This window comes from Serpula lacrymans, assembly GCF_000218685.1.
Source record: "Serpula lacrymans var. lacrymans S7.9 unplaced genomic scaffold SERLAscaffold_1, whole genome shotgun sequence".
NCBI lineage: Eukaryota > Fungi > Basidiomycota > Agaricomycetes > Boletales > Serpulaceae > Serpula > Serpula lacrymans.
The window spans coordinates 3,938,722-3,964,923 of NW_006763290.1; the positions used below are offsets into that span (position 1 = coordinate 3,938,722).

At 41.9% G+C, this 26,202-nt stretch overlaps 5 protein-coding genes across 5 annotated transcripts; 1 reads left to right on the forward strand and 4 right to left on the reverse strand.

Moving 5' to 3' along the window:
* Positions 1–6,316: 6,316 nt before the first annotated feature.
* Positions 6,317–6,787, forward strand: SERLADRAFT_444442 (uncharacterized protein; the record flags this gene model as incomplete). The annotated part of the gene is made up of 4 exons (XM_007312607.1): positions 6,317–6,335; positions 6,384–6,487; positions 6,546–6,681; positions 6,747–6,787. 3 exons carry the CDS (start codon positions 6,396–6,398, stop codon positions 6,768–6,770), a joined length of 252 nt encoding a protein of 83 aa, XP_007312669.1.
* A 3,986-nt stretch (positions 6,788–10,773) lies between these two features.
* SERLADRAFT_364590 (uncharacterized protein) lies at positions 10,774–11,286 on the reverse strand (the record flags this gene model as incomplete). Its single annotated transcript, XM_007312608.1, has 1 exon — positions 10,774–11,286. The coding sequence occupies one exon, from the start codon at positions 11,284–11,286 to the stop codon at positions 10,774–10,776; it is 513 nt and encodes a 170-aa protein (XP_007312670.1).
* Positions 11,287–11,403: 117 nt separating this feature from the next.
* Positions 11,404–12,347, reverse strand: SERLADRAFT_404803 (uncharacterized protein; the record flags this gene model as incomplete). The annotated part of the gene is made up of 3 exons (XM_007312609.1): positions 11,404–11,463; positions 11,503–11,676; positions 11,946–12,347. 3 exons carry the CDS (start codon positions 12,345–12,347, stop codon positions 11,404–11,406), a joined length of 636 nt encoding a protein of 211 aa, XP_007312671.1.
* Positions 12,348–15,865: 3,518 nt separating this feature from the next.
* On the reverse strand, positions 15,866–17,531 carry SERLADRAFT_455075 (uncharacterized protein; the record flags this gene model as incomplete). Its single annotated transcript, XM_007312610.1, has 2 exons — positions 15,866–16,580; positions 16,632–17,531. 2 exons carry the CDS (start codon positions 17,416–17,418, stop codon positions 16,105–16,107), a joined length of 1,263 nt encoding a protein of 420 aa, XP_007312672.1.
* Positions 17,532–21,801: 4,270 nt separating this feature from the next.
* Positions 21,802–22,907, reverse strand: SERLADRAFT_404805 (uncharacterized protein; the record flags this gene model as incomplete). Its single annotated transcript, XM_007312611.1, has 5 exons — positions 21,802–21,840; positions 21,930–22,044; positions 22,297–22,452; positions 22,496–22,653; positions 22,704–22,907. 5 exons carry the CDS (start codon positions 22,905–22,907, stop codon positions 21,802–21,804), a joined length of 672 nt encoding a protein of 223 aa, XP_007312673.1.
* Between the last annotated feature and the right edge of the window lie 3,295 nt (positions 22,908–26,202).

Sequence of the window (26,202 nt, forward strand, 5' to 3'; positions counted from 1 at the left end):
AGTGCTGCAGCCGTTGCTCGCACTTTGTTTGAATCACTGGAAGGCAGAGTTTACATTATGACAAATGTTGAGGTCTAGAAAACAGAATGAAGAGGGTGATAATAAAGATGGAACTCTTACTGGTGCTGTCTCATCAGGTATAGGAACTGAAATGCAAAAACAACGCCAAGCACGTTCAAGCCTTGATCAGAAGGCAAAAAAGCAATGGCCAGAGGGTAATGTTGTGGAAACAACAGATTCTGACATGGCTATTGACTTTCCAGGAGACAATTCTGCAAATGCCTCCGCCTACTTTAAGTAAGTGCTTTTATTCTTCCATTATTTCAATGTTAATCCTATTTTGCAGTACCTGTATGAAAATTAATTGCACCTCCATCATTCCTTGCTGCTGCCTTACCTGCTGGGTCAAAGAAGTACAATATTGATTTTATTAAGGTGGGGAAGGCCTTAGATAATCTGAGAGGTGTTTTCTTCTTCTTCTTTTTTCTTTCAAACTCATTCATCTTATTAGCTATTTTGTCTCAAGATTATTTCCCATTCTCTACAGCTGGCATCAATTTACTTGATGCAATGGGTTTGAACCCCAACTTTTGTCTGGTTCTCCATCGCCAGAGACACTTTGTTTTGTTGAGCAAATAAAACAAGCGGACCTGAACTCACCGGAATTTAATGAAGATAATCATGGCCTGTCCTGGAGACATCAACATTCAAGTCCAGCTGGATGAGGGTTTCAACTGTACTCACATCTTGGAAGTTGATAGGAAGTCATGAAACTGCCAGATATCTGATTGCCACTGCAATCAAGACATACACTGTAGCAAGGCACATTTGTTTCTAGGACGCTGGAGGGGTATATTCTTTTCTTTCTTTTTCATACTCTACTGGTATTGCTCTACCTACAGCAAACAGCAAAGGGAAAAAATTATTGTATCAAACACAACATGAGCATTTTTTGCAGCCAGTACACAGCCAATTCCCCAGCCTACGTCACCCTCTTCATCTATTGTCTTGTTGCAGGCACCCCAACCTTCATCCATGTCAGACTTATTCAGCATGAGCATCCTCACCTCTGTGGCTGCCAAGATTCTATCTACAAGCCAGAGTCAGCCCGTTAGTGGTGAATCTAACTCGCCAAGTGAAGAGGAACAGTGAGCAGAATTTCAGGTAAGCTTGTAATCAATTTCTTCAGTTCAATTACTCACATCAGATTTTCTTTACAGGGTTTTATGAAGTATAAGCTTATTGAATGGGATTAAAAGCCACAGTGTACACCTTCCCAACTTGAAACAGTGGGAAAAAAAAGGTAAGTCTATTTTTTATTCATTTGCTATATAGTTACATATATTTGTAGATCTTGTGACTGCAATCCTTGCACTGGCCCCTGAAAAGTAGCCCTCTAAGGCTGAGATCTCAGCGTTCTTGGGTAAAATGATTTTTTTTTTCTTTATTGATTCAACTTTTGTATTTTTTGCTGCAGTTGCATTTTGATTGTTTGTCTTTGCCGTTTTTCCATCATGTTTTAGACTTGTAATAATTTTTGTGTTATTTGTAAATTAATTTTTTTGATTGTGACTATCTCAGACTACCATTGGACTAAGGGCAACTAGAAAATTGACTACAAGTGACCAAGGATTTGACTACAGATAACTGTGAGTGACTAGAAAATTGACTACAGAGCACTATTCCTTGACGCATCACTGGACTAAGTCAAAGACTACATGGACTAACCCGGACTATAGTTGGACTGGGATGGACTACAATTTAACTAAAATATGGGGAGACTGATTGCTGAAATGTGACTTAATTGGACTATCCCTGGGTGTTTCAGTCCACCAATTACACATTTCTTGCAGAGCGGACTATTGCCTGACTATATAGGACTTGACTTGACTACTTTTTTTACTGAGTGTGACCAGAACCAAACTTGGACTCAATAATCAATAAATTAGAAAAATTGTGAGCTTGCAAACAGACTGGTAATTGTGGACCATAGCATAGCAGGTCACACATTTGTGATATGGGACTTAGCCAGATTTCAATGTTGCTAGCTTGTAGGTTGTGGTTACTCAGTAGAACTAGATTGGAGTAGTAAAATGCATCTGGTTACATTATTTTAAGCCCTCCACACTGTCATAACTGAGAAAACCATCAGAATTTATCTGATTGCAACCTCCATATTCCCTCACTATCAACATGTCCTACAACATAGATGTAATTCTTCCCCTCTGCTCTGCCTGTGTTTACAAGATGCAAAAACGGGTGGACACAGAGCCACTGGTGCAGCAGATAGTGTAAATTTTGTACAAAAGGGGGCCACAGGTCATTATCATTGTTGTAGCTGATACTTAATAAATATTTTGTGATATTCCTATCTGTCACCTATTTGAGACCCATTATCACTATGTAGTCCATTGCAAACTACAACTGTAACATATACTACTTTTGTTGTGATTATTAGGTTCTGCTTGCTGACTAACCAGCTTCACCAAAATTCTGCTAAGTCCCGACTCACATTTGGTGGGATGTCCGGCATACTGCCAAAATGAGGTCCGTGTGTACCAGCTGTTTCTGATTTTTGTGTTAGGACTGGTTGGTTACAAGCCTAGTCTCCCATAAGCAGACCTAGTCTGGTCCGATTTAACAGTGGTGCTGCAGGAGCCCTCCCTTTGGTCCCTTTAAGTGAGCAAACAGTGAAGTCCAAGTTTGGCATTCATTGGCATAAGAGAGAAGAATGTATAGGCCATCAAATGGATGCCAAAAAAACTAGAATACTACAAAGTCTACTGCATAGTGTAGCATATATGCTAATACCAATATTAATACTGTTCTAAACCATGCTTCTATCAACTCCAAGTTGGCTGTTGCTCAAACAAAGGACTCTGGTGTGAGGGATTATAGAATGCCACCCCAAACTACAGCACTGGTCAGTTGGTGCTCGTCAGTTTTAATTTAATAGTTGGGTACACTCACTGGCAGGTTCATCAACAGGTACCAGGAGTTGGACCCATACCTAAAAACCCAGTCCTCCTGCTCATAACTCCCCTCATTGCTCTAGGGGATACACAAGTAAGGCATCACAGCAACCAAATTACAACAGTAATATTGCTTACTTATTTACAGGCTGCCAAAATGTGTGCACTAGACACCAAGGCCATATCTGTCAACAATGATACTGTCTTAAAAGCGCGAGCAATGGGCTGGGACCGACCTTGTGGATGAAGTACATCGATGCAAGTGGTTAATATTGCTTTGGAGTCCTGAGAAGCTTACTACACCCAAAGCAGACCTCATAGACCGAGACAAGGTGTACTGCAAAAACCTTATCATGCTGGACATAGATGATGCATACATTGTATCTTCATAGGGAGCCAATTTCTGGAAAGTGTATGATCAGATGGGGCAGCTTCACAAAAGGCTACCCAAGAACATACCTCTTATAGTGGTCACTGCTACTCTTGTCCCAGGGGCAGAAACAATGGCAGTTTATAGGAGCTCTAGTTCTACTTTGAGCGTCATTTATGTGAACATCAAAACATCTGGATTATCATCCAAAGACTCACCCATAATATCAGCAGCTATGTATTTCCAGATATCCTATGGGTTCTAAATTGGGGCAAAAAAGTAGTCATCTACTGCAATACCAGAGAGTTAACATATTGAATAGCTCAATAATTTTCCAGCTTCTTACCTGAGGGTTCTAAACAAAGTCAAGCCATCCAATTTTGGTATTCAATCACCTCCACCTCATACAATGACAAAACACTTGATATTCTTGCCAACAACCCATCTACACAAGTTGTAATTGTTACTATTGCATTTGGGACGGGAATACACCGCCCCAATATTCTCAAGGTTGTTAATTATGGCTTAGCAACTGGGTCCGACAGACAGGTTGTACTGGCTGAAATACAGACAATGTAGTGCAGTGCTATACATATATTGAGGCATCTATTTATCAGCAAGCTCACCTCCAGGCTGAAAGGCAAAAACAGCACACACTGCAAGTTGTCAAAACAAAAAGAGATGACAATTGTAACAACCAAGAGTTGTTTACTCTGGTGCACAACTCAGACAAGCAAAGAGTAATGATGAGGGAGTGGTTACCCCTTAGGTAGGACCGAGTTAGTTGTGGGTATACAATAGGAGGACTCACTAAGGAGTCTTCTGGATCTATTGGGTATTTATACTACTACAGGGTATTGTACTTATGTACTGTACAGTTGATGAAAGCAGTGGCTGATGATGTCAGAGGGCACAGCCTGTGTGACCAGCTCCACTGCGTGAGAGATGGAGTTTGAACAAAAAGGGAAAGTGCCGCATGGCACAGCGTGTGAAAACTACAAAAAAAAGTTGAAGAGGAGAATAAATATTAAAGGTCCAAAAATTGTGTATTGTAACAACAATTGTGGAACCTGAAGCCAAAGCCTTGGGAATAGAATCAGGCTTGGCCCGGCTTCTCACTGCTCATGCCAACAATACTTGCCTGCAGGTAGCCATTAACTTGGTCTATCAGAACCCAAGTGAACACACATTTACTGATTGCCTCATCGCAAGGTGTTCATTTCCGTGTAGTTCATGCGAGCCACTCCCACCACCTCAAGCCATGTCAAAACCCCCACTGCCTCAATGTTTGCCTCCCAGCAGCCCTCAAAAACCTGTCAAAGTCAAAGTGGGACCATTGCTACCACCTCCACTCCCATAAAAAACCAAAAAGCATGCAAAAAAATCTCTCAAGGAGTTTGGAACTCAAAAATGGGCCCTCAAAGCTGAACCTCACTACAATTGGATCCCTCACATCACTTTTTGGACTGATAGTGTCCTCATCTGCCTTGTTAACAGTTTTTGCCTCATACATTCTCAGATCTACCTAAATGACCTGATCCCCAACTGGAAGTTTCTTGCAGATAACGGTGCAGCTTTATTTTCACTGATTGAGGCTCTGAATAGTTACTATGATGTGTGGGCAATAACTCCAAGGCTAACTGTACTAAAAAAGTGGCTGCAACAAGAGCTGAAAAGAGTATAACAATAGGTGAGTTCTCTCAATTGCTTACTGTTTACCTATCAGTTTATGTGCTATGTTTTCTGGTGAATAGGGCCAATAAGGAGAATCTTCCGCCACCAGCCACTTAGTCAAAACTTGATAGCCTTCATCCATGTTCTGAGTCCCCTCTACTCCCCAACCACATCTCATCCTTCTTTGCAAGCCAGTCCATCCATTCACTTCCATCAGCTCTCTTCCACCTGTGTGACATCCCAATCTATACTTGGTTGATCATACTTTCACAGGACCATCTGGTCCCTCCACCTTCAGCTTTTGCACTTGCATGCAAACATCAGCACAGGCTTATAGAGCAGGCCTCAACTCACACACAGCTCAAATGGCCCTGCTTGCCAAAAATGGTAAGCTATTTTCTCTTTGATAATGGGACAGGACAATGACAGTACATTTTAGAGTCAAGGTCGTTCATCTTCAATGGACACTCAACAAGTTTTAGTTGCTGGTGACCAAGTGGTAAGTTTTCTCTCTATCTTGCATCTTATACCAAGCTAATTTTTATTGACAGTCTCTGCACAGTACTAAAAATAGTTAGGTGCTTCACCTGGAGGCTCCAGTACACTACACTGAGGCACTAATTCCTTATCTATCACATCCCAATCCCAGTCATCATTGGTGTCTTCCGTACTTCCCTGTTTTTCACTATTAGTCCTTACAATACAATGCAATTCTGTTGGATTTAGATGTGCTGTAGTCCTGGCAATGAACTTATGGATTTTTCCATTTTTGAGCATTTCAAGGCCTGCAACAAAATCACCTTGAGCTACAAAACCAGGATTACGACCAGGATGGCGCTTGTCGATTTTTTGTGTGTGTAATTTCTTCATCATTACATTGAGCTCATTACTTGTTTCTCTAGCTCCATGGCTTGTTGTGCGTGGCTGCAACAAAACAGTCCCCTTCATTTCCTCTTCCAGCCAAAGAAAGAAACAGATATACTATTATAATTGACATACCAGCACCTACTTATGCTTTACTTTTCTGTACTTTTACTTTTCATTTCCAAGTCACATGACTGATTATGTGACCATTTACTTTACTTTACTTTACTTTTTGGACTTTTCATAGCCACATGACTGATTATGTGACACATCACCTGACCAGTGTCTAGACTCAACATGTGACCAGTCACATGCTGCACATTGGACTTTGAACTTTATTTACAACTGTACAGTACCTCATGTATTGCAGTATATACCTAAGCAATACATGGGGAAGGACCCAAGATTGTATCTTGTTGGTGTTGTCTCACATGCATAAAAATGACCCAACAGTAGTAAGTATTGTCAAACTCTTTCTCTTTATGCTAAACCATTTTTTCCAGCCAGAAGTTAAAATGCTCTTGAAGGAGATCAAATTCAATGAAGGATCCTGGAGTTCCACAAAGATTGACAAGCCAGTTACAGAATATAGCCCCTTTCAGCTCAGGTGAGAACTCCCACTTAAAATTGCAGTAGAGTTTGAGCAGGTACTGAGAATAGTACAGATTACCAGAACCTACAAAAGTGAATATCCACACTTTGAGGACCTCCCAAACTCGGCCTGTATCACCTATAGTATTTGCCTCACAAACTTCACGCCGTAGAAGCCCATTCCATATGAAAAGTATAGCATTTGCAAAGGTAATGTCTCTCTCTGGATGAGCTGCTTTTGGGGAACTCTCTGACAAGTCTGATAATCCTTCAAGACCATCATCTATGTCTATATCTGAGACATTATTTTCCCCACTATCAACTGTCCCTGCTGACATTAAATCCACATCCAGTCTTGATATAGGCTGCCATGGTGAGCCAAGCGGCACAGCATTCAGCCTATCTGTGTTCATTGTGGGGTTTTGAGCAGAACTGTGGGTTTTGGTTGTAGCATACAGTTGTACAAGGATCCTGGCTGTATCAAACAACAAAGCAAAAGAAGGTAGGCTGTTCCTTGTGTGCACTGTAGAAAAATATTAAATAAGGTCATCACATGCAAGATAGTTTCTAGTAAATTTAGTGGTCATTATACACCACTTTGGCTAGCACCGTTCAGGTAACACTCACTGCCAGCAATTCAACAGAGGTGCATCTAAAGCAAGCTCCAGTAGATGTGATCCCTGGCAAAAATCAATCTTTTTTAGGACATTGGGAGTAGGTCATTGGGCTGTGTGTGCCAAACAACTCAAGATTGATGCATCATGTGGAAAGTCTTTGCCCCAATAGGTTCTAATAATTTGGCTGAGATCAGTCCATTTTGTGTGCCATAACTCCAACATTAGGACAATACAATGCATGGACTCAAAGTCCCCTGTATGCATTGATAAGTATTTCCTGAGCCGTAAAATCTGATCAAATACTTTGCCATCTCCACTAAACACAACAGCTTGCTCTCTAATGTTTCATTGTCCAGGATCATCTGCGTTTACAAGAAGTCATAGACCGCATCCTTCATGCCCTGCATATGCATTTTGTCCACAGCATTGGTTGCCAAGGGTATAATATTTGTACAATGTGTAGGTGTGACTTGATTCTTCTCAACAGTTTCCTTCATATGCTGAACATCATTATTATTCATTGATGGTACTGGGACAAATTGAATCAGAGTCTCGAAGAAATGGAGTGTAGTTATTTGTTGGATATGAGAGAATTTGATGTCATTGAGGATGTCATCTGGATGTAAGTCCTTTTGTTCACATAGCCTTTGACGCCGCACTAACTCGTCTATATCAAAAGCGGCAGGATTGAAATCCTGCATTTCAATAGCCATCCCAGCAAAACCCTTGATCATGTGGCTTTCCCGCCCTATTATATAGTCTCATTGTCTGGAACAGGCTTGACTGTTGTTATCAACCACTTAAAAATACAAATACCTGCCCAAGCCAGGTTGTGTGGCCTCTTTGAGCTGGTCCTGCATAGCATAGGCCATCAACTTCAGGGCCTCATAGACAGTATTGGACAATAGATCGGTCAAGGCGGCTATCAACACAAAATTGGGAGTAGTGTGCTTTGGTTGCAGAAAATTATAGGCCACAACAGAGGGCTGACAAGTTGGAATGGTTAGACCTGATAAATGCAAGAGCCATCAAAGTGTCAATGGTCCCCTATTAACTAACATGTCAATGATGGGCTAATTGGGCACAACTGTTCCTTACCAGGTGATTGGGGTGATATGTCCTGGCTACTTTAACAACATCACCCCGGCGAGGAGTCTGCCTGCTATACTTGGATAGCAGGAACCACAAAGGCCCATTAGCAAATTTAACATTGGAGCGATGCGAGACTTATGTGGATTGGCCATAAACAAGTCCCACAAGGTGGCCCATTGTTGGAGCAGATGTCCCATTGAGGAGGAAGGTAAGTGCTTACATGTGTTGCTAATTTTGTACTATCTTCCCATTATCATCTCTCAGGCAAAATAGATGCTCAAGGAATCTATTTGCCTGAGGAAATAACCAAGTATCCACTTTGCATCTTGAATAGAAAGTAAAATACTGTCAAGTTTTTGTTCTGATGCACAGGGTGATTTTTGAGGGGTTGGAATGCTTGCCATAACACAATAGCTCGAGAAAGATATTAGTATTCTCATATTTTATCTATATACATACCCGTTATCTGATGTTTTAGAGCTACTACAAACCAAACAACCACTTTTTTGACTTGACATGAGGCAGAGACTGTGATAAGTGTGAGTTTGCGGAGTCTGATTGGCATAATAATGGAAGCATGATTTGACTTAATAGCACCAAAGGGAGGGCTCCCACATGCCACTGTTAAATTAGAGCAGACCTTATTTACAATATATTAATTGATTATCATCAATATTAATATTGAATTAGGTCAGCAAGAGAGACTAAAGCAGACTATCGATCCAGAAGGGAGACATTCTGGAAAACAAGGTCTGCCGCAGTTGGCAAGGGTGCAACCGTTGCTCAGGCCTTTGGTCTTGAGCTGTTGGTGATAACAGTTTTTTGATGTACTTTACCTTAGTAATACAATCACATGTCAAAAATTTTGATGTGGCACTGCGATAAAGTCAAGAGATTAAGCCCCTATTGAGAGAATCTACTCTCTTGAAGAAACACAGTGGACAGTGCTCATTTTCTCTGTTTTACAATCTCAGTCCCTAATTTTTCCAGTATTCCACCATTTCCTCAGATGCCATCAACCCCTATCAGCTTAGCTCATAACCACTCCAAGTCTCAATTATTACCCCTTTTTTTCAATCAACTCCCCACCCTTTTTTTACTCAGCCCTACACACCTTCACCATCAATGCCAACGCCTCAAGCTGGTTCCCAGCATTAAACACATCAGCAAAAAATACAAATAACTTTATATATAATTGATAAATAGGCTCACTAGACTTTCACTGTATGAGATCTTCTGAAAAAGATGATGGTGTTAAAATCTCTTGCAGCTGTCAACATGCTAGCACAGTAAGTCAATTTCTAGGGGGCCACAACTCACATTTACCTGTGCATATCTTGCAACTGTGGTTCAATCATCCTGATGGTCATCCAAAACCTAATCAAGACATCAGCTCAATAGTCACTAATACCAGCCATACCACGAGGCCAGATATATGTACAATTAAACATTTACCACCATGCTGCTTCAGCATGGTTTTCTCAGACGCTGTGGCAGCACATTTATGTTTCACAGCAGGTAGTTGTACTGACTTGAAGTTTGGGGCCAAGAGTGGTGTTTTCCACTCAAGGGATCTAACAGGTGAGTAATTCAGTGGGAGCAAGGAGGCCAGGACAAGACCACTTACATATTTGTGGAGCTTTTTGGCCTACAGATGAGACTCTCCTGTTGGTAGCTAAGGGTGCTACTACATAGTTGATCAGGTAAGGTTGGAGGTCTGAATGCACACATCTGCAACTCTTTGCTGACCCAGCCCTGATGAAACCCATACATGCAGCCATGCTCTCATTGGACTCTCCTGCTAGTTTATTGTCATTATTATTACATTTTTGCTTCAATTTTTGAGCGCTCAATTAACTGATCTGTCTCTGAATGTCATCAACAGATTGCCACAGAAGATGAAGATTGATGTGGGGTACAAGGAGTTTGTTGGTGTGGATCAAGGCTAGAAGGTTAGTGGCTAATTGGAGCTTGTGGAGGTGGTTAAGAACCTCCTTGATGGTTTGATCAGGGAGAAACAAGGCCGGTGGGAGATATTGGTGGTGTTGAGATCAGCAGCCTTTCAGATCTTGTTGTGTGTTATAATGAGCCAATCAGAGTATTGCTGATGCATATCCGTGGTAAGTTGATCTGATGGTGTGAAAAATTTTGTTTGTTTCTTGATCACAGCAGGTAGAAGAGGAGGTGTGTCAGGGCAATAACCTGAGCAGTTGCACTGGGAAGTTGTGGTGATCTGTGGTGTCTTCTTGCACGTACAACAGAGACAAGGTACATTAGAGGATGGATTATTGAAGAGGTTGTTTTGCTCAATAACTTTGCAGGGAGCCACAATGAACTTGGCTGTGTGGACATTGAGTTGGTTTTTGATGGTATCCGCACTGTCTCCACTGTCTGCCAAGTTGGCGGCTACCATTTTTGACTGGGTAACGTACAAGATACCTTGCGGGTCTTTCACTCTGTTTTTCTGATGTCCAGCTCTGCCTTGCTTCTGCACGACAACTGCAGATGTCTGAGCTCCCGCTCCCAGGACCACAACATCAGTTACATCAAGGGGATTAAAACAGGCACAGATGAAGTCAGTGGCAGTGATGATTTAGGCCCTTGGGTCCTCGCAAAAGAGACACCAGGTCTCAGCATTGGACAATGGTGAGTTAAGTGAGTTATACATGTGGATACTGATTTTCCGGTCACAATTGGCTGCCATTAATGTATTATTCCACAGGTATATGTGCACACACAAACTAATGTGAATTGTTTCACAGAAGATTATTGTTTTGCGGCAGCTGTCAAGGATCCAGATCAGATCTGGGAATGAGTGGTTCCCTATCCCTTGGGTGCGTTCTTGAATCACAGTCCACAAATTGGCATATATATTTGATCTATGTACTAAATGGAATGAGACTACTTTGAGCCCTAGAAAATTGCAGACCCACTGCATTAGCGGGCCAGTGGGCAGTGTTGCTGTCAGGTCAATCATAACAACCTGTGATAGAAAATGTGAGGTCACATATCCAATTTGTTGAAAGACCTGACAAAATTCATTTCCCCAGGTGTCTAGGAGGTGAATTTTGTCTATAGACAGTGCACATACTTGTGTCCAGAACATAGGGTGACAGAGTAGGCGCTCAGATGGCTTTGAGCTAAGTTGCTTAGGCAAGATTAGTATCAGCAACACCTGCTTGCTAACAATCTTCCACAGGTCCTTGCCTTGCTTTCATGCTTCTCATATGGTATATGAGTTGATGGCTATGGCATTTAGGCCATATTTTTGAAACTCAAGTTCCTATAGGCAATATGAGGTAAGTTAAACCTGGTCACTCACCACCACCTCCTCTAGGCCATTGGTTGGAAAAATGGCCACCATAGCTGGGTCTTTTGGTACAATTTCCTTAGGCTGGCACAAAGTTGGAATATTGGCAAGGGCGGATATGATTAGCATGTACATAAATATGTATCCCATTTTGCCTCCACCCATTGGTACAAGGGCCATCAAATCCTGGCCATCCAATGATTTACAAACAACATCCATGACATAAGCTACAAAGACTCAAATGACTGCCTCACAGATTCTACTAGTAAGTTCCCAGTCACCCATTCCACTGCCAGCTATAAAGACTCTCACAGATTCAAGCACCTAAAGCATTCCTAATTTGACATTGATTAGTATATATATCCCTCTGGTGGTTCGAGGCCACCACGGCATGGCAAGAGTTCTTTGATCAGCTCTGGCCAGTCCCAGTCCTCATTGTCATCTCCTACTCTTACAGTACTACTTTCTTGTATTTGTGTTGTTCTTGTAATCAAGTTTTGCAGCTTCCCATTCTGCATCAAGTCCAAACCCACATCAAAATCATCTTGTGCCAAAAATCCTAGATCTTGACCTGGTCTGCGCCTGTGTACCTCTTCCTTCCACAGCTTTTTCATTATTACTTGCAATTCATTCTTGTCCCCCCGGGTGCCATGGCTTTTTGTCCAAGGTTGCAACAATACCATGCCCTCCATCTCCTCTTTCAAGTGCAGGAAGAACAGCACATGCATGGAGATCACCCAACAATAGTAAGGGTCATCAAACTCCTTTCTTTTATGCTGAACAATTTCTTCCAGCCAAAAATTTGAATGTTCTTGTAGCAGGTTGAGCTCAATAAACCGACCCGGCAACCCATACATGTTCACCAACCAGTTGCTGAAGATGGCCAATACCAAGGCCGGGGAGAACTCCCATTTAAAATTACAGAAAAACTTGAGTGATAGGGATTTTTCCCTCCTGCAAATGTGAAAATCCAAACTTTCAAAGCCTCCCAAAGCCTCCCTGTATTGCCCGATGATATGGCCTGACATATTTCCTGCCACAGCATTCCATTCTGTATGAGCAAAATTGTGTTAGCTAAGGTGATGCCCCGGTTGGGATCAGTTGATCAAAGGTTTTACCATCCCCACTGAAAATAACCAAACGGTCTCCTAGCGTTGTATCATTAAGAATAAGCTGAGTTTTGATTAAATTGTATACTGCATCTTCCATGCCACTAACATGCATTTTGTCTGCGCTGTTTGTAGTCAGAGGTATGACATTTGTTTTCTGAGTAGGTGAGATTTGATGTCCCTGTATATTTTTTTCGTTGATCCCCAAGGCCGGAATGAAATCAATCAAGGCCTTGAGGAGATAAAGAGCTGTGGCTTACTCTAAGTGGGGGAAATCAATGTCTGTAAGTATTACATCTGTGGATAAGTTCTTTCTCTCTTCCAGCTTTTGTCGTCTAATGAGCTCTTTAATGTCTAGTGCTGAATCATCAAAGTCATCATCAAAGTCTTGCATTTTGACAGCCGTACCAGCAAATCCTTTAATCATGTGGCTTTCTCTCCCTATCCTGGGGTCCCAGATCCTCAAGTATGCCTGAACATTATCGCCAACCACTGAAAAGAATCACCCTGACCCTGAACAAGTTGCTTCCCTCAACGTCCCATGCATGGCATGGGCCATTGTCCTAAGAGCCTCATAGGCTGTATTGTAGCTTACTGAATGGTGTAGACAGCTCTTCACATGGAATATGGATCTGTGTGCTTTCATGGCAAAGAGATATAGTTCTTGAGCTAGAGCTAGCATGTTTGCACGGTTGGATCCGATCAACATCAGGAAAAATGGGGGTAGCTATATAGAGCTATATAGCACTATAAGTACTCATAAAGCTGTTATAGTGGTCAAACCCGTTACAGAACCCCTGCCATCTATAGAGCCTCATATAGCTCTATAAATACTCTTATAGGTGTTGGAAATTGTCGTGTGGCTGATAGAAAAAAATTAACACAGACAGGATTTAAACTCTCAACCTGCTAGTCAGCTTTTAGGTGATGAGCAACCTATTACCACACATCACATTTATCCACTACACCATGAGAGCTTATAAAATATATCATACAGGTGTTATATATTGACCTTTCATGGACTTATATTATTTTTTTACTCATTGCCACTACTTATATTTGGATAAATCATTATTCTTATTTTATAAATATCAAAGATACAAACTACTATCTCACTAATACAGGCTATATAATTGATTAATACTGTATGATTTATTAGCCCTTTTAAGCACCTTGAACTATATTATAACTATGAACTTCACAGCTATAGGAGCTATGTAGGCTGCTATAGGCTATAAGAGCACTTATAGTACCTTGCCTATAAGAATATACTTGACTCCAAACACTTTTGGCCTCTTTCTATTATTGAACAAATTTATTAGATTAATCCAGAGTTTGAGGGAATTATAGATACTTCTCCCCTTAGTTAAGATTTTGCCTACTACTATGCTATAAGAGCTATAAGAGCTATGATTGCACTGATAGTACTATAGTTTCTATTATCATAACACAATGGGATCCGCACCTGTGTACAGTGATTCTGGACCTTCTGGGCATGCAACCAATCAGTATGCTTTCCAAGTACGCCTTGGTAGCTTAGTTGGTAAAGCACCAGACCATGAAAGCTGGAGTCCCAGGTTCAAGCCCTGGCCAATGTATGTTTTCTCATACTATAAACAAATGACATAATTTGTCATCTTTGAATGCATTTATATATATAGGTGGTGGCTATATAGCGCTATATAGCAAAAGGGTTTTTCCTGATGCACCACTAGCATAGATTAACACCAACTAAGCATGTTATTCTCAACAAATTGCATCAGTTTTAATCACCCATTGTACCAGGTGCTATTGACTTTCTCACCCAGTAATTTTTGGCAGGAATTCACTGAGGGCTGAGTTGGGCTGTCTTTGTCTGAGTTTCCTCTGAGCTTGAATAAAGCCTGATGATTCTTAGTATTGGCACCAAAGGGGGCACTGCACACACCACTGTTAAATTGGAGCAGACCTTATTTACAAGATATGTTCGACTAGTTACAAAAATGATTTTCTATATACTGACTTTTGGACACATCTTTCATGATTTCTAAGCCCTACAAAGTCCCCAAGTCATCCCCAGTAAGAAACGACAAACTATATACTGAATTACATCACAATTTGTTGGATATTCGATGTGATTCGGTATATGTCTTAAAGCTACCGTAATCCTAGATTATTTTTGAATGTAAAAAACCCGTATCCAACCACAGTGATAGCACAGAAATCATTCAATTTAGTTAGATGGTTCCCGTTATATTTTGCTTATTAAATAGAATATTTGAGTTATAGCAAATCAAATTGAATTTAAAACTAAACTAATTACATTGAATTAAAACAAATGGTACCAAATATGAGCAATATGGAGTAAATAAAAGTAAATGAGAATGGGATGGGGGGTGAGTTGTCTGGCTCCCCAAAAACACAACTTCATTATTCCACTAAAAATAACCCTTTTGGCACTGCTATTCCGTTTCAAGGGCCTTCGCTGTAAGTTTCTAGGTAGATGATGAGATAAGATGCCTCAGAAACAACTGTGTACCCACATTGTAGCCTTGCAGGTAATCATCTGTATAACTTATTGGTTAGAAAGAAGCCACAACCTGTTTTTTGAAAGGAAGTCTTGAGTCTTCTTTGACTTTCCCGTGGCCATTTGAAGTAGCGCAAACAATAAGATAGCTATAATGAAAAAAGAATATCTGAAAGATATTTAACTGAAGTAGTGGGGCCACTCCCACAATTCTACACTATTCATCAAAATCCCTTGTTAAGTGAGTGCAGACCTGTCTGATAGCAAGTGGGAAATACAAGTGTTAGTAAAGATTGTGGCTGAGATGGTGGTACAGGACAAAGGATGAAAATGAACATGTGCAAAATATGACCAAATATCACTGTGGGCTTTGGCTTATTTAAGCCCAGCTTATATGCTGAAAACATTCAATTTTTGCTTTTTCTAGCCAATCAGAACTCAGGATATAAGGTGGGCTTAAATAAGCCAATGCTCGCAGTGTATATGGGCACACAATTATGCAAGCATGACTGCAGCACTGCACGAACTTGCGACGCTGCAGTGCATTGCGTTTTGTGTACAAGTGCATGAGATCACACACAATTGCAAGTTCTGTTGACTCGAAGTCGCACCCCAAAATCGTGAGAAAATTTTATGATTAAATTAGATTCAATGTAAATGGTCTGATTCTGAGTCGGGATTCTATTTAATTTGGTGTATATTGTCGTTTCTTACTGGGGGGGGTCATCTTTGGTGGAGATTTCGTCCACTTCACAAAATTGCGACGAGTGGTCCCATTCGTTACTAGGTATTGTCAAGAGACAATTTCGGCTATGTTAAACAAAACTTTACCCAGGAACAGCTGGGGACGAGCCTAGATGATGATTTTATGATTCGAGTAAATCAATATTGTAAGTGTATGAAACACATTCGTGAACGAGATAGTCAAGAGGAAAGTGCAATGATAAAAAAGAATATTGCACAATAAATATGTTTTGCCCAGTAGATTAATCTCTTTAATCACCGTTGCTTTGGTGGCTGTGAAGGGCTAACTTCATATCCGGGAAGACTCTCACCGGAACGTTGGTGCACTGGCGACCCGATAACGATATGAGGGGACCTAGGGCCTTTAACTGGGCTCGTGCTTTGCTCCCCAGAAGCGAATTTCGTGAGCATTGGGGAAAGTCCATGAGAACAGGGGAAGTATGACGACTGCTGTGCTTCGGGAGGGCTAGAAATAGCAGGGATTGCGCTGCGACCGTACCCACCACCTCCGAGAGTGTAGCTAGTATGACCTTGATGGACAGGTGACGGGCTGGGTGCGTATGCATTGGAAGATGATGCATGAGAAGATTGGTTTGAAGCTCCATACATTGCCCCAGATGAGTTACAGGTATCAGGGTTGAAGGAGAGTTCCTGGCGGAGTGTTTGCGGATGGTGATTATAAGGGTCATACTCCTGGCCAATTCCGTACTGCTGGCTTAATGGGTCATTATCTAAAGATAAAAATTGTGAGACCGTGGTGGGTGGACTTAGAGTGTCCTTACAGATAGTAGTTCCAGTTGGAGAAGTTTGTGCGGAGTAGGGTTCCGGGTTATGGTAAGTGTTTAGCATTGGGTACTGTTGACGCTCTGCAGCCACAACAGCTGCCGCCATTGTAGTATTTCCAGCAGCATAAGCGTAATAAGACGGTGCATATCCAGATGTTGTCTGAGTATGGGAGCTGCCATGATGTTGGGGTTGGGGAGGATATGTAGGGTTATTATACTCATCCATTGCACTTGAGCCAGCAGGGGCTTGGCCATAACCACCAGGGGCATAGCCAGTCGTAGATGGCTGCCTACCGTACGACCCGGGCATCTCGCCATTATGGTTGTCATGATAGGGAACCCTCTCTTCTTCGTCCGCGTAGGCTTCATCACCCGAAACGCTGGCCTTCAAGGGCTCGTATTCTTGGAAAGCTGGAAGTCCAACCTCTCCCTGACCCTGCCTTGCTTTTCGATCAGCCTCTGCCTTGACAGCGCCCAACCGCATCTGATCTGCATGTGTATTGGTATCGCTTGCTCCAGCTTGATCTCGACCATCCCACTTGTTACCTCTCGGACGTCTGTTGACACAGCAGCGACCAATGGCATAGAAACAACCACTAAAGAATAGGAGGATCCAAGCAGCCAACGTGATCCATACAGCGTTGCCAATCTGCGCAGAGCCTCCTGACACACTGTTCAGGCGGGATTTGGCGATGAAGAACAAAGCGATATCAAATATGAAAGCGACGAGTGCCACAGCAGCTGCGAAACCTGCAAAGCAACTGCTGAAACATGTCATGGCCATTTCCCGAATGTGGGCAAGAAGACCAAGTAGAGCTGATAGAGCGGATAGAGCGAATGCCACGATGTGTAGTACCAAGGCATACGTGAGCCATTTGACAACGACATCAGGTATTTGAATTGGTAGATTGTTCCCCACGAGTTGATTAATATCTGGTAAACGTACAGGAAGGTGAGCTGCGCAAGTGCGAAGTCGTAACGATACATACTGAGCTCATAACCAACAGTGGCATTCGAGCAAGTTGTTGTGCCCGATATGTTCAAACAATAGCCCAACGTCCCAAATGTTATATATCCATTGACTTTTTCAACCACGAGAGAAGCCTTCAAGAAATATATCGACCTCAGGAGGGGGACACAGAAAGATACAACAGCGAGAAGAATGGTCGCGGCAAGGGTTATCAAAAAACCAGGAGTGGCTGGTCGTATTATCCCCATGTTTCAAATAAAAAAGGAGAAACTAAGGTGTTCTGACAGTTCTGACCTATACAACCCACCAAGGCACTTCTATGATGGGGCGTGCTAGATAGTTCTTCTTAGCGATTCGTTTCACCTGTGCGGAAGCAAGCAACTGCAAACAACGTATTCCTAGTTACACTGCAACGCTAAATTTGACTCACGCTTCAGTCATGTTTGACGAAAAACGTTGGTCATATATCAGTAATAAGCCCGATTAGCGCTTGGTGAAAGGTTTACCAAATAATTCAAGCCTAGCTTAGTACAATGTTGTGTCAAAGTCGTTTATGGATAGCAAAAATTTCAAGGTCTACCAAAGGTATCTGGGTGGTATCGGAAGTATAGAGTAGCCGTTTCTAAGATATTTATAGAATTGATTTTTTTATGGCTGAGCCAGTGGCGTCTCTTCAGTGTTTATTATAGATGTTTTTTCATCATTGTACAGACCATGCATGGTCATCCATAAGAGCTTCACTATGAGTATGACTACAATGTAATTCTATTCTGGAAAGCAATCAAACCATTTCACAATTCAAGCACATCTCATGTCCCAATAGATTTACAAACTTATCAAAAAATTCATATTACATTATCTGTAATGAGGACAAGGCAAGTACACGAAAGGACGAAGACCTAGATAGACCACAGCTTTGCCCAGCTCTATTGTGTTTGCGGAGACACGGAGCTTAAATAGCTTGCTTAATAAGTCTGAGTTTAATTGCCTTAAAATTATTTTCTTTGCTTCCCAGCCAGAACTCGCACCTCACCAATTTTCTTTCCCAATGGCAGGTGTTAGCATTATACATTCATATTTCTTATATCTTTCTTTCTACCTATGTTTGCAGACTTCATTCTATCCTGTCCGCTTTTCTAGCATTACCTAATACATAATTTTCCCACGATTACACCAAAAAACTCGTAGATTTCCATTCTAGAGCCTTGGTCTTTTACACACAGACTGAGGTATGTTATTTCATTATAGTCACAACAACATTTACTTACAGGTAGATATCAATACAGTCTTTTACACACAGACTGAGCATTTAACATTATGTTTACAGAGTATATATCAGTTATCAGCAGGTTGATTGTCTTTGCTGTCGCAATTCAACTGATGACATGTTGTACTCTTTGTACTTTGTTCTAGCTATGGGCAAGTATTCAAAAACAGCAAGATCTTACCGCACCGACCAAAGAAAGCACTTATTCCACCTGGTCTGATGGAGACCGCTCTCACTGGGCTAGAATTACTTTCCTGGTATATCCATTTGTTCATGCATTCATTTATTTTCTGTTGTATGGTACAATAATACTGTGGCATGCTGTAGTACAAATTATCAATTATGATGAAGCTGTCAGGAAATCTGTCCACATGTCAAATACAAGTGCTTTTTTGCGTGTTACTACAGAGGCCCACAAGACACTACTGAGACATTCACAAGGTGTTAATATAACATTGTGGATACCGTATCAGTAAAACAAACGGACCGACTACGCCTGTCAACATACTTGGATCACTACACAAAGGCCTTATGCAACCCTTCTGTACTACTGTGTGGGATGCATTATTAATACCTATTTTACTGTTGTAGGTCATATGTCAACAAATCATGTCTTACAAATAGCTCTGCAGACCTTTGCGAGAGGTTGTGCTCGTTTACCCTTTCGGGGAGGTTGGACCAGATTAGCAGTGTAGGCTCGTAACCAACCGGTTCTGACACAAAAGTCAGAACCGGCTGTAACACGCGGATTGTAACGCCCAGTCAAAAGTGACAAGAGGCTGTGAGTGTGAAGTAAATGCGGATAGTGCATGAACGCGCTACCAAATACAATTGGTTGTGACCAAAGATAATAACACATGCTTGATCCGTTTTCAACTTGTTTCGTTTCATTTTCCAGCTTTGTCCATTGGTATTCTGGCAGCAAAGCTAGCAAAGCATACAAAGCACATAGCTCTGCATGCTTTACTAGCTTTGCTTCCTCTCTGTGATATCCCTTCCTGTGATACCCTTCCCTCCCTTCAAGCTTTTTCTATCGATCAAGGCAACATCTACCTTCAATATGGCAAAAGAGTATCTTTGTGACTGCCAAAGACACTGCAAGGGCGTTCTCACAAAGGTTTCTTGGGGCACTTTTCACTGGCACAAGAAGTTTTGCAAATCCGAGGGAACTGCCATCCCACCTTCACTGTGAGAGCCACGAGAAGAAGCTGGCATTGCACTGAAAGCTCGTGCTCCGCCTTGTAAATGTCGCAAGGTTCGCACAGCTGGCACTCCATCCCGAAGGACCACCCCTATCTCCCCAGATACACCAGACAGCCAACAGCATGAGCAGCTTCAACCAGAAAAGGATTCTCTAGCTTTGAGTGGTCTCTTCCAGATTGCTCCGGATGAAATCAATGATGATTTTGGCTACTTTCCGGTGTGTAAAGTCATACATACACCTTGTTAACTATCCCTAATCTTCACAGCAGCCAAACAAGCGCACCACACCCACCCCCAAACCAGCCACGCCTGGCACTGTGCCATCTGCAACAACAGGATCTGAGCACTATTGTACGACCATAGACAAGGAAGATGATGAAACAGATGAAGAAACAGGTCGCCACCCTCGTCTGCACCGGAAGGCGAGACTGGCAAAGACTCAAGTACAAATGCAACATGGCTTTTTCCACCGCACAGTGTGATACTGTGTCTCTCCCTCTTTCCTCTTTACACTACCAATATCCTGCAAGACCTATCAACTAGTTCATTAATCCACCGTGTTATCTCCTCCCTGTCTTTCCGCATGCCTTAGCTCTCGTCACTAACTAGTTTTTTTGACGTACACTCTTGTTTTTACTAGTACCAGCAATCCAGTCATTTTCAAGTGTCTCTAGCAGACTCTAAGTAGCTCTACTGACAACTTTTTACAAAAGTGTGAAATTAGAGGCTCTTAGAGGCCTTTGATCTGGTTGTATATTGATAGCTCTCTAATGGAGTCTCATCGAGATTTTGGCTGTGAATTAGTGGCTAAAAAAGGCAAAATTTACTACTAGGTTCCTCTACCTGCCACTCACAGCCTCTTGTCACTTTTGACTGGGTATAACAAGGCAGAAGTCCAAATTGATCCGACTCACCAGGTGCTCAGCGCCTGATCACGCTTCTTATTCATGCGGACACGTATCTTATCCTACACTCTCCTTTGACGCTCCTCATGGACTTGTTGCTATCATAGTGTTGGCGTTGCTCATTTGCTGATCCCCGTCGTTACCATAAAAGTATAAAAACGCACTGTAATCTATAGGGAATGGCAGCTTGAATTGACTAGACTTACACCAGTTATAGTTGAAAAAGCTCGAACTTGGGCGTTAGCGTCACACAAATGTCACACGGACCTTAGTGTCATGTGAGTTGGGACTTAGCAGAATTTTTGGGAAGTTGGCTAGTCAGCAAGCAGAACCTAATCATCACAACAAAAGTAGTATACATTGTAGTTGACAATGGACCCGCTCTCAAAGCAATATCATTATATTCTATTAGTGGCCGTTCTTGTGAGATGAAGGGATAATAATAAGGAATGGGTTCATAGTGGGAGTGTAAGGCCACCAAAACTGGGGCATGTAAGCCTCAGGGGGCACAGTGGTAGGAGTATAAGGGGGTAGAGGAGTAAATAACGAGGTCTGCATAGACCGCAAGACCATGGCAACCTCATTGTGAGTGTCTATACATACCACAATGTCTGTACAATCCGAGGAACTAGGCCCTGAACAGCCTGAACGAGCGCCCTTCCCACAAGCCCTCATGTTTGCAGCTTCTTTGTTTCCCACATCCTCCCTAACCTTTGTCTCTCGTTCCCCGCCAATGTTGATGACTCCTCCTGCTTTTCTTTTAATTTCTTTTATTTTGGGCTGCAAATTTTTGAATACTGGCATGCCCAATTTGGTGAGTAATTAAGCCAACTTGTCTCCATATTTTGCAGCCCACACCCACTGATCACCCAAGATAGCAAGTCAATGGTTTTGTTTTTCAAGATCCCCTCCCCTGAAAACATCCCACCACTGAAGTCACACTGCTGAACCTCCATTCTCCATTCATACAGCATATCTGTGATCTTTTCACACATGATTCCTCTCTTTACCAACAATTTCTTCTTCTTTACTAACATTTTCCCAGGGAGCGTTTTGTTAAGGAGTCTGGGTGCACAGATATCACAATGCGGTACAATGTTATTGAAATATACCTCAAAATTGCCATTGTGCTCGAAGTACGTAACAATAACTTGCTTCTAATAGAATACGCTTGCATAGCAAATAGACAATGTGAGGGTGTTGGACTTGGAAAATGCTTGCTTGCATCCTTTAAGGTCTTTGAGCCCAAGGCCTTTGGTGTATGTAGCTAGGTGATCAAGCTGGCAAAGGTGTCTGTGGGTGTGTCCATGAAAGTACCTACTAGGCAGGTGTGGTTGAGTGCCTTTGCACGTGCACCAAGGGAACTCTTCCAAAGCATGCTTTTTGAATTTACAATTGATATCAAACCAGCCAGCCAGGCCATTGCCAAAAACATCCCATAATTTCTTGACAACAGCAAGAGGATATTTTGCTCTGAAAATCAGTATGCAAATATCTTTAGGAAATATTGACTCACAATTCCCCACTCTGTACCATGTCCACAATGAGGGAGAAGCCATGGCAACAGAGAGCCAGGAAAATTCCGGTCTCATCAAAAATGTCCCACATTTCTTTTGTAATGTTGTCTTTCATATTTTTCCATCTACCCACATAAGGATTTTCTTCTGCTTTGCTCTGAAATTATTTTCATAAATATACAGGCTATTGCAGATGAACATACTCACCCCGTTAAGCACCTCCATCAGCATATTGTCCAATATGTTATTCACCCACTTGTCAATGCTCTCTCTTGGCAAATATTGGTCCCTGTAGATCTTTTGTGGACTCGCAAGTTTGGCAGAGGGTCCTAATTTGTTGCCCTCATCTTCTGAAAGGGTGCGTCTAATGATCCTCTTCAGGGTGTCATTTCCATCCCTAGTATACAGCATCTTGAACAGAAGAGGTTGCTCATTCTTGAGAGTGTAGGTACACACCGGACATGTGTGCTTCAAATACCACTTTGGTGTGTCCTGCTGGAGAGCGCTCTGGACGAGTTCTTTTACACATTCTCAGATTTCCAGGTAAAAATTAAAGGTGATAGAAAATTGACGGCAAAGTTATTTTTTGTACTGGATCTGATGAGCTATTAGTGTAGCCTAGTAAGGAAGAAAGCTTAAAACTCACTTTCTAAAGATCACTGATAGTTTTTACCCAAGCTTGTATTGAGAAATAAGGGTTTTGTAGCTTTGCAGTGCAATATAACTCCAGAGTGTCGACCATTACACAAACTGAGGGGAACATAGGGGAACATGGGATGACACCTTGACAAACAAGAGCAGATGTGACAAAGGTATCACCAGGCAGAATTTGGAGACTGTAAGTGTAAGCATCTGTGTACAAGTTGGGTGAGTGGGCCGTGAGCATTCCTATCCTAGGGCTTACCAAATATCTCAAACACCCTGACCTTCACAATACTTGAGTCTCAGCACGACTTGGAAGCAGACCTATCATTTAACACTTGTTCTCTCTGTTTATTGACAAAACATCTAGCTCTCCCACCTGATTTTGCATGCTTGGTGCTCCACTCCATGTAGGAGTTGGTGAGTGAATTTAGTTGCTGGTTGAATGCCTGGACTTTCCGCATGACACAATCACAATGATCACGGTAATGAATTTGGGGGAGTCTGCAATAATAATGACTAGTGACTCTATGTTTGTATCCCATTTCCCATCAGTATAAGTAACACTGTACTCTTTCCATAGATCTCCTCTAAACTCCTTTGAAAGCACATCAAACTCACCACCAGTGTGACTAATACTCAGTGATTCTAAGTCATCAAGGACATCACATTTATATCCATGAGGTTGACTTGGTTTTCATAACTGTCATAACCATGTGTGCTGGGCAGTTTGTGCAGTGCTTCCAAAGCCTGTCATTCTTTGGCTGTCATGTCTGCATAGTAAGTTTGATCAAATTATTCCAGGTTTATGTGATAGTACTAACACACCTTGTATCCAAACTTTGTAGTGATAATTTCTGGACTTTTGGGAGGATGTGATTGGTCAGGAGCCTGATGAAATTGCACAGTTGTTCGAGCAATGGGGATATTTGAGAAACCAAAGTATGTTATATTTAATTTACTACAACAGCATATTGACTAGTACTTTTACTTTGTAAATATATCAGAGCACAACAACCTGCAAAACTGCCGTTGTCAGTACACAAGATACTGTAGGAGTGGCCTTTGTAAGACCTTACATTTGCCCTGCTTAGTGTTCCTTACTTATCTACACTTATAGACTGACTTGTTGGATGAAAAGTAAAAATGGACTAATTGAATATTAAAATGGCCATTATTGTCTTGCATGGGGTCAAGATTGTTGGCTGGCCTGCCAATATTTCATTTGGAAACCCATCTGCCATTGGGACAGTGGCTGAGATCTGACAACTTCAGGATGCATGGAAATCTGGTAGCTCAACTAAAAGACTATGAGGCTAAGTTAGAAAAGTATAGGGGCACTGAATCACAAGAAAGGGAAGAAGAAATCAGATGCAGAAGTTCCATGCAAACAAAAATACAAGCACACCGCAAATCAAGACGAGGAAAATGTTTTGGGCACTGCAGGCATATCTGAGCGAGCCCCCACTGGTCTACCTGCAAGAAGGTGTTCAACCACAACAACTACAGCAAAGTGTAAAGCTCCACTCAGCGCCAACTACATTGATTCAGACTGCAAAGACTCCAAGGGACACATGTCAAGAGTCTGCAATACTTCGTGTAAGTTTCCTTTCTGTTATCAACACAGCTACCTCACCATTATACATCCTAGGCTTGTCCCTTACTGCTGTTTATGACCCTATATTGTATGCTTTATGCCGCCTCACTCCCCACTCCCTTGATCCTGCAAATTCATAGCCTACCATTAAGCACTGATTATGTTAGATACCATATACATATGAGAAGACAAGCTAAAATGGCCTTACCACTGCACTGATTCTATCAGATCACTTGCAATTATGTCGTATAGCGGAGACATTGTTTATCTGAGTGTATTAGTGGGCCACGTGTTGCACATCACATGAGCGTTTTGCTTGGCATGCAAGCTCTTGATGAGCCAGCCATGGATTATGCTGTAGAACTGGGCAGTTTATAAGCTTAGCTAAGTGTCGTGGAATTGATTGTGAACCTTACTGGAGAGTCTGTTATGTAAGACACAGTGGCAATCATAAACTGCATAGTTTATTGTTTGCCAAAGTGAGCAGAGCACCTGCCACCCGGGGCACATTTTTTTTGTTGATCACAAAGTCCCTAAATAATGGAAAAATAATGAAAGAGGCTGGGGACAGAGCTAAAACCACCTATTTAGAGTGGCATCAGTTAATTGCTAGGTGCTCTAATAAGACTGTAACTGTAACTGTGGGAATTTCAGGTGAATACATGAGGTACTATACAGTTAGTAAGTGAAGTTGAAAATACAATGTCCAGCTGGTCATGTGACTATGAAAAGCCCAAAAAGTAAAGTAAAATAAATGGTCACATGATCAGTCACGTGACTTGGAAAATGAAAAGTAAAAGTACAGAAAAGTGAAGCATAAAGTAGGTGCTGGTATGTCAATTGTAACATGGATACACCACTGGACCTGTTAAAACCGTGACCTTACGGAGTACAGAGATGGAGTAGGGGGTAACGGAGTACAAGATGGGGAATTGGCTTAGCTCGTGTGGAGCCAGTCTTAGGCATGGTTTCCTGGTGTGGCCCAAATGAATTACCAAGCTGGCTCTATAAAGCCAAGAAGGCTCAAAATGTGTGCCCACCCATTGCTCAACTCTATGAAATGGTACCTCTGGTGAGCATCCCTGCAGCATGACATGCAATACTCTGGTTTCCCCAAATATTTTGTGCACCAACAAGTTCCTTCTCTCACTAAACAAAGGCTGCAAGTCTGTTCTAGGGACTACCCCTCTTTCTGCATGAGGACATGCAGATACTCTTTATGAGGAGTTTGACGGTGTGTTGACAAAGTTGATCAGGGTATGTGGTCTTTCATACATATTTGTTTTGTCCGCACACCTCTGCTTATTTTGAACTCCTTCCAATCTACTTGTTGTGACACTGGAGCCAAAAATTGGGAGGAACTGTGGCCCATGCTAAATGATTCTGCAGAGAAGAGATGATGTTGTTAAACCAGACACCAGTTTGAAGATGCTCATACAAGATATTTATGATAGAAGGCAGTAATTG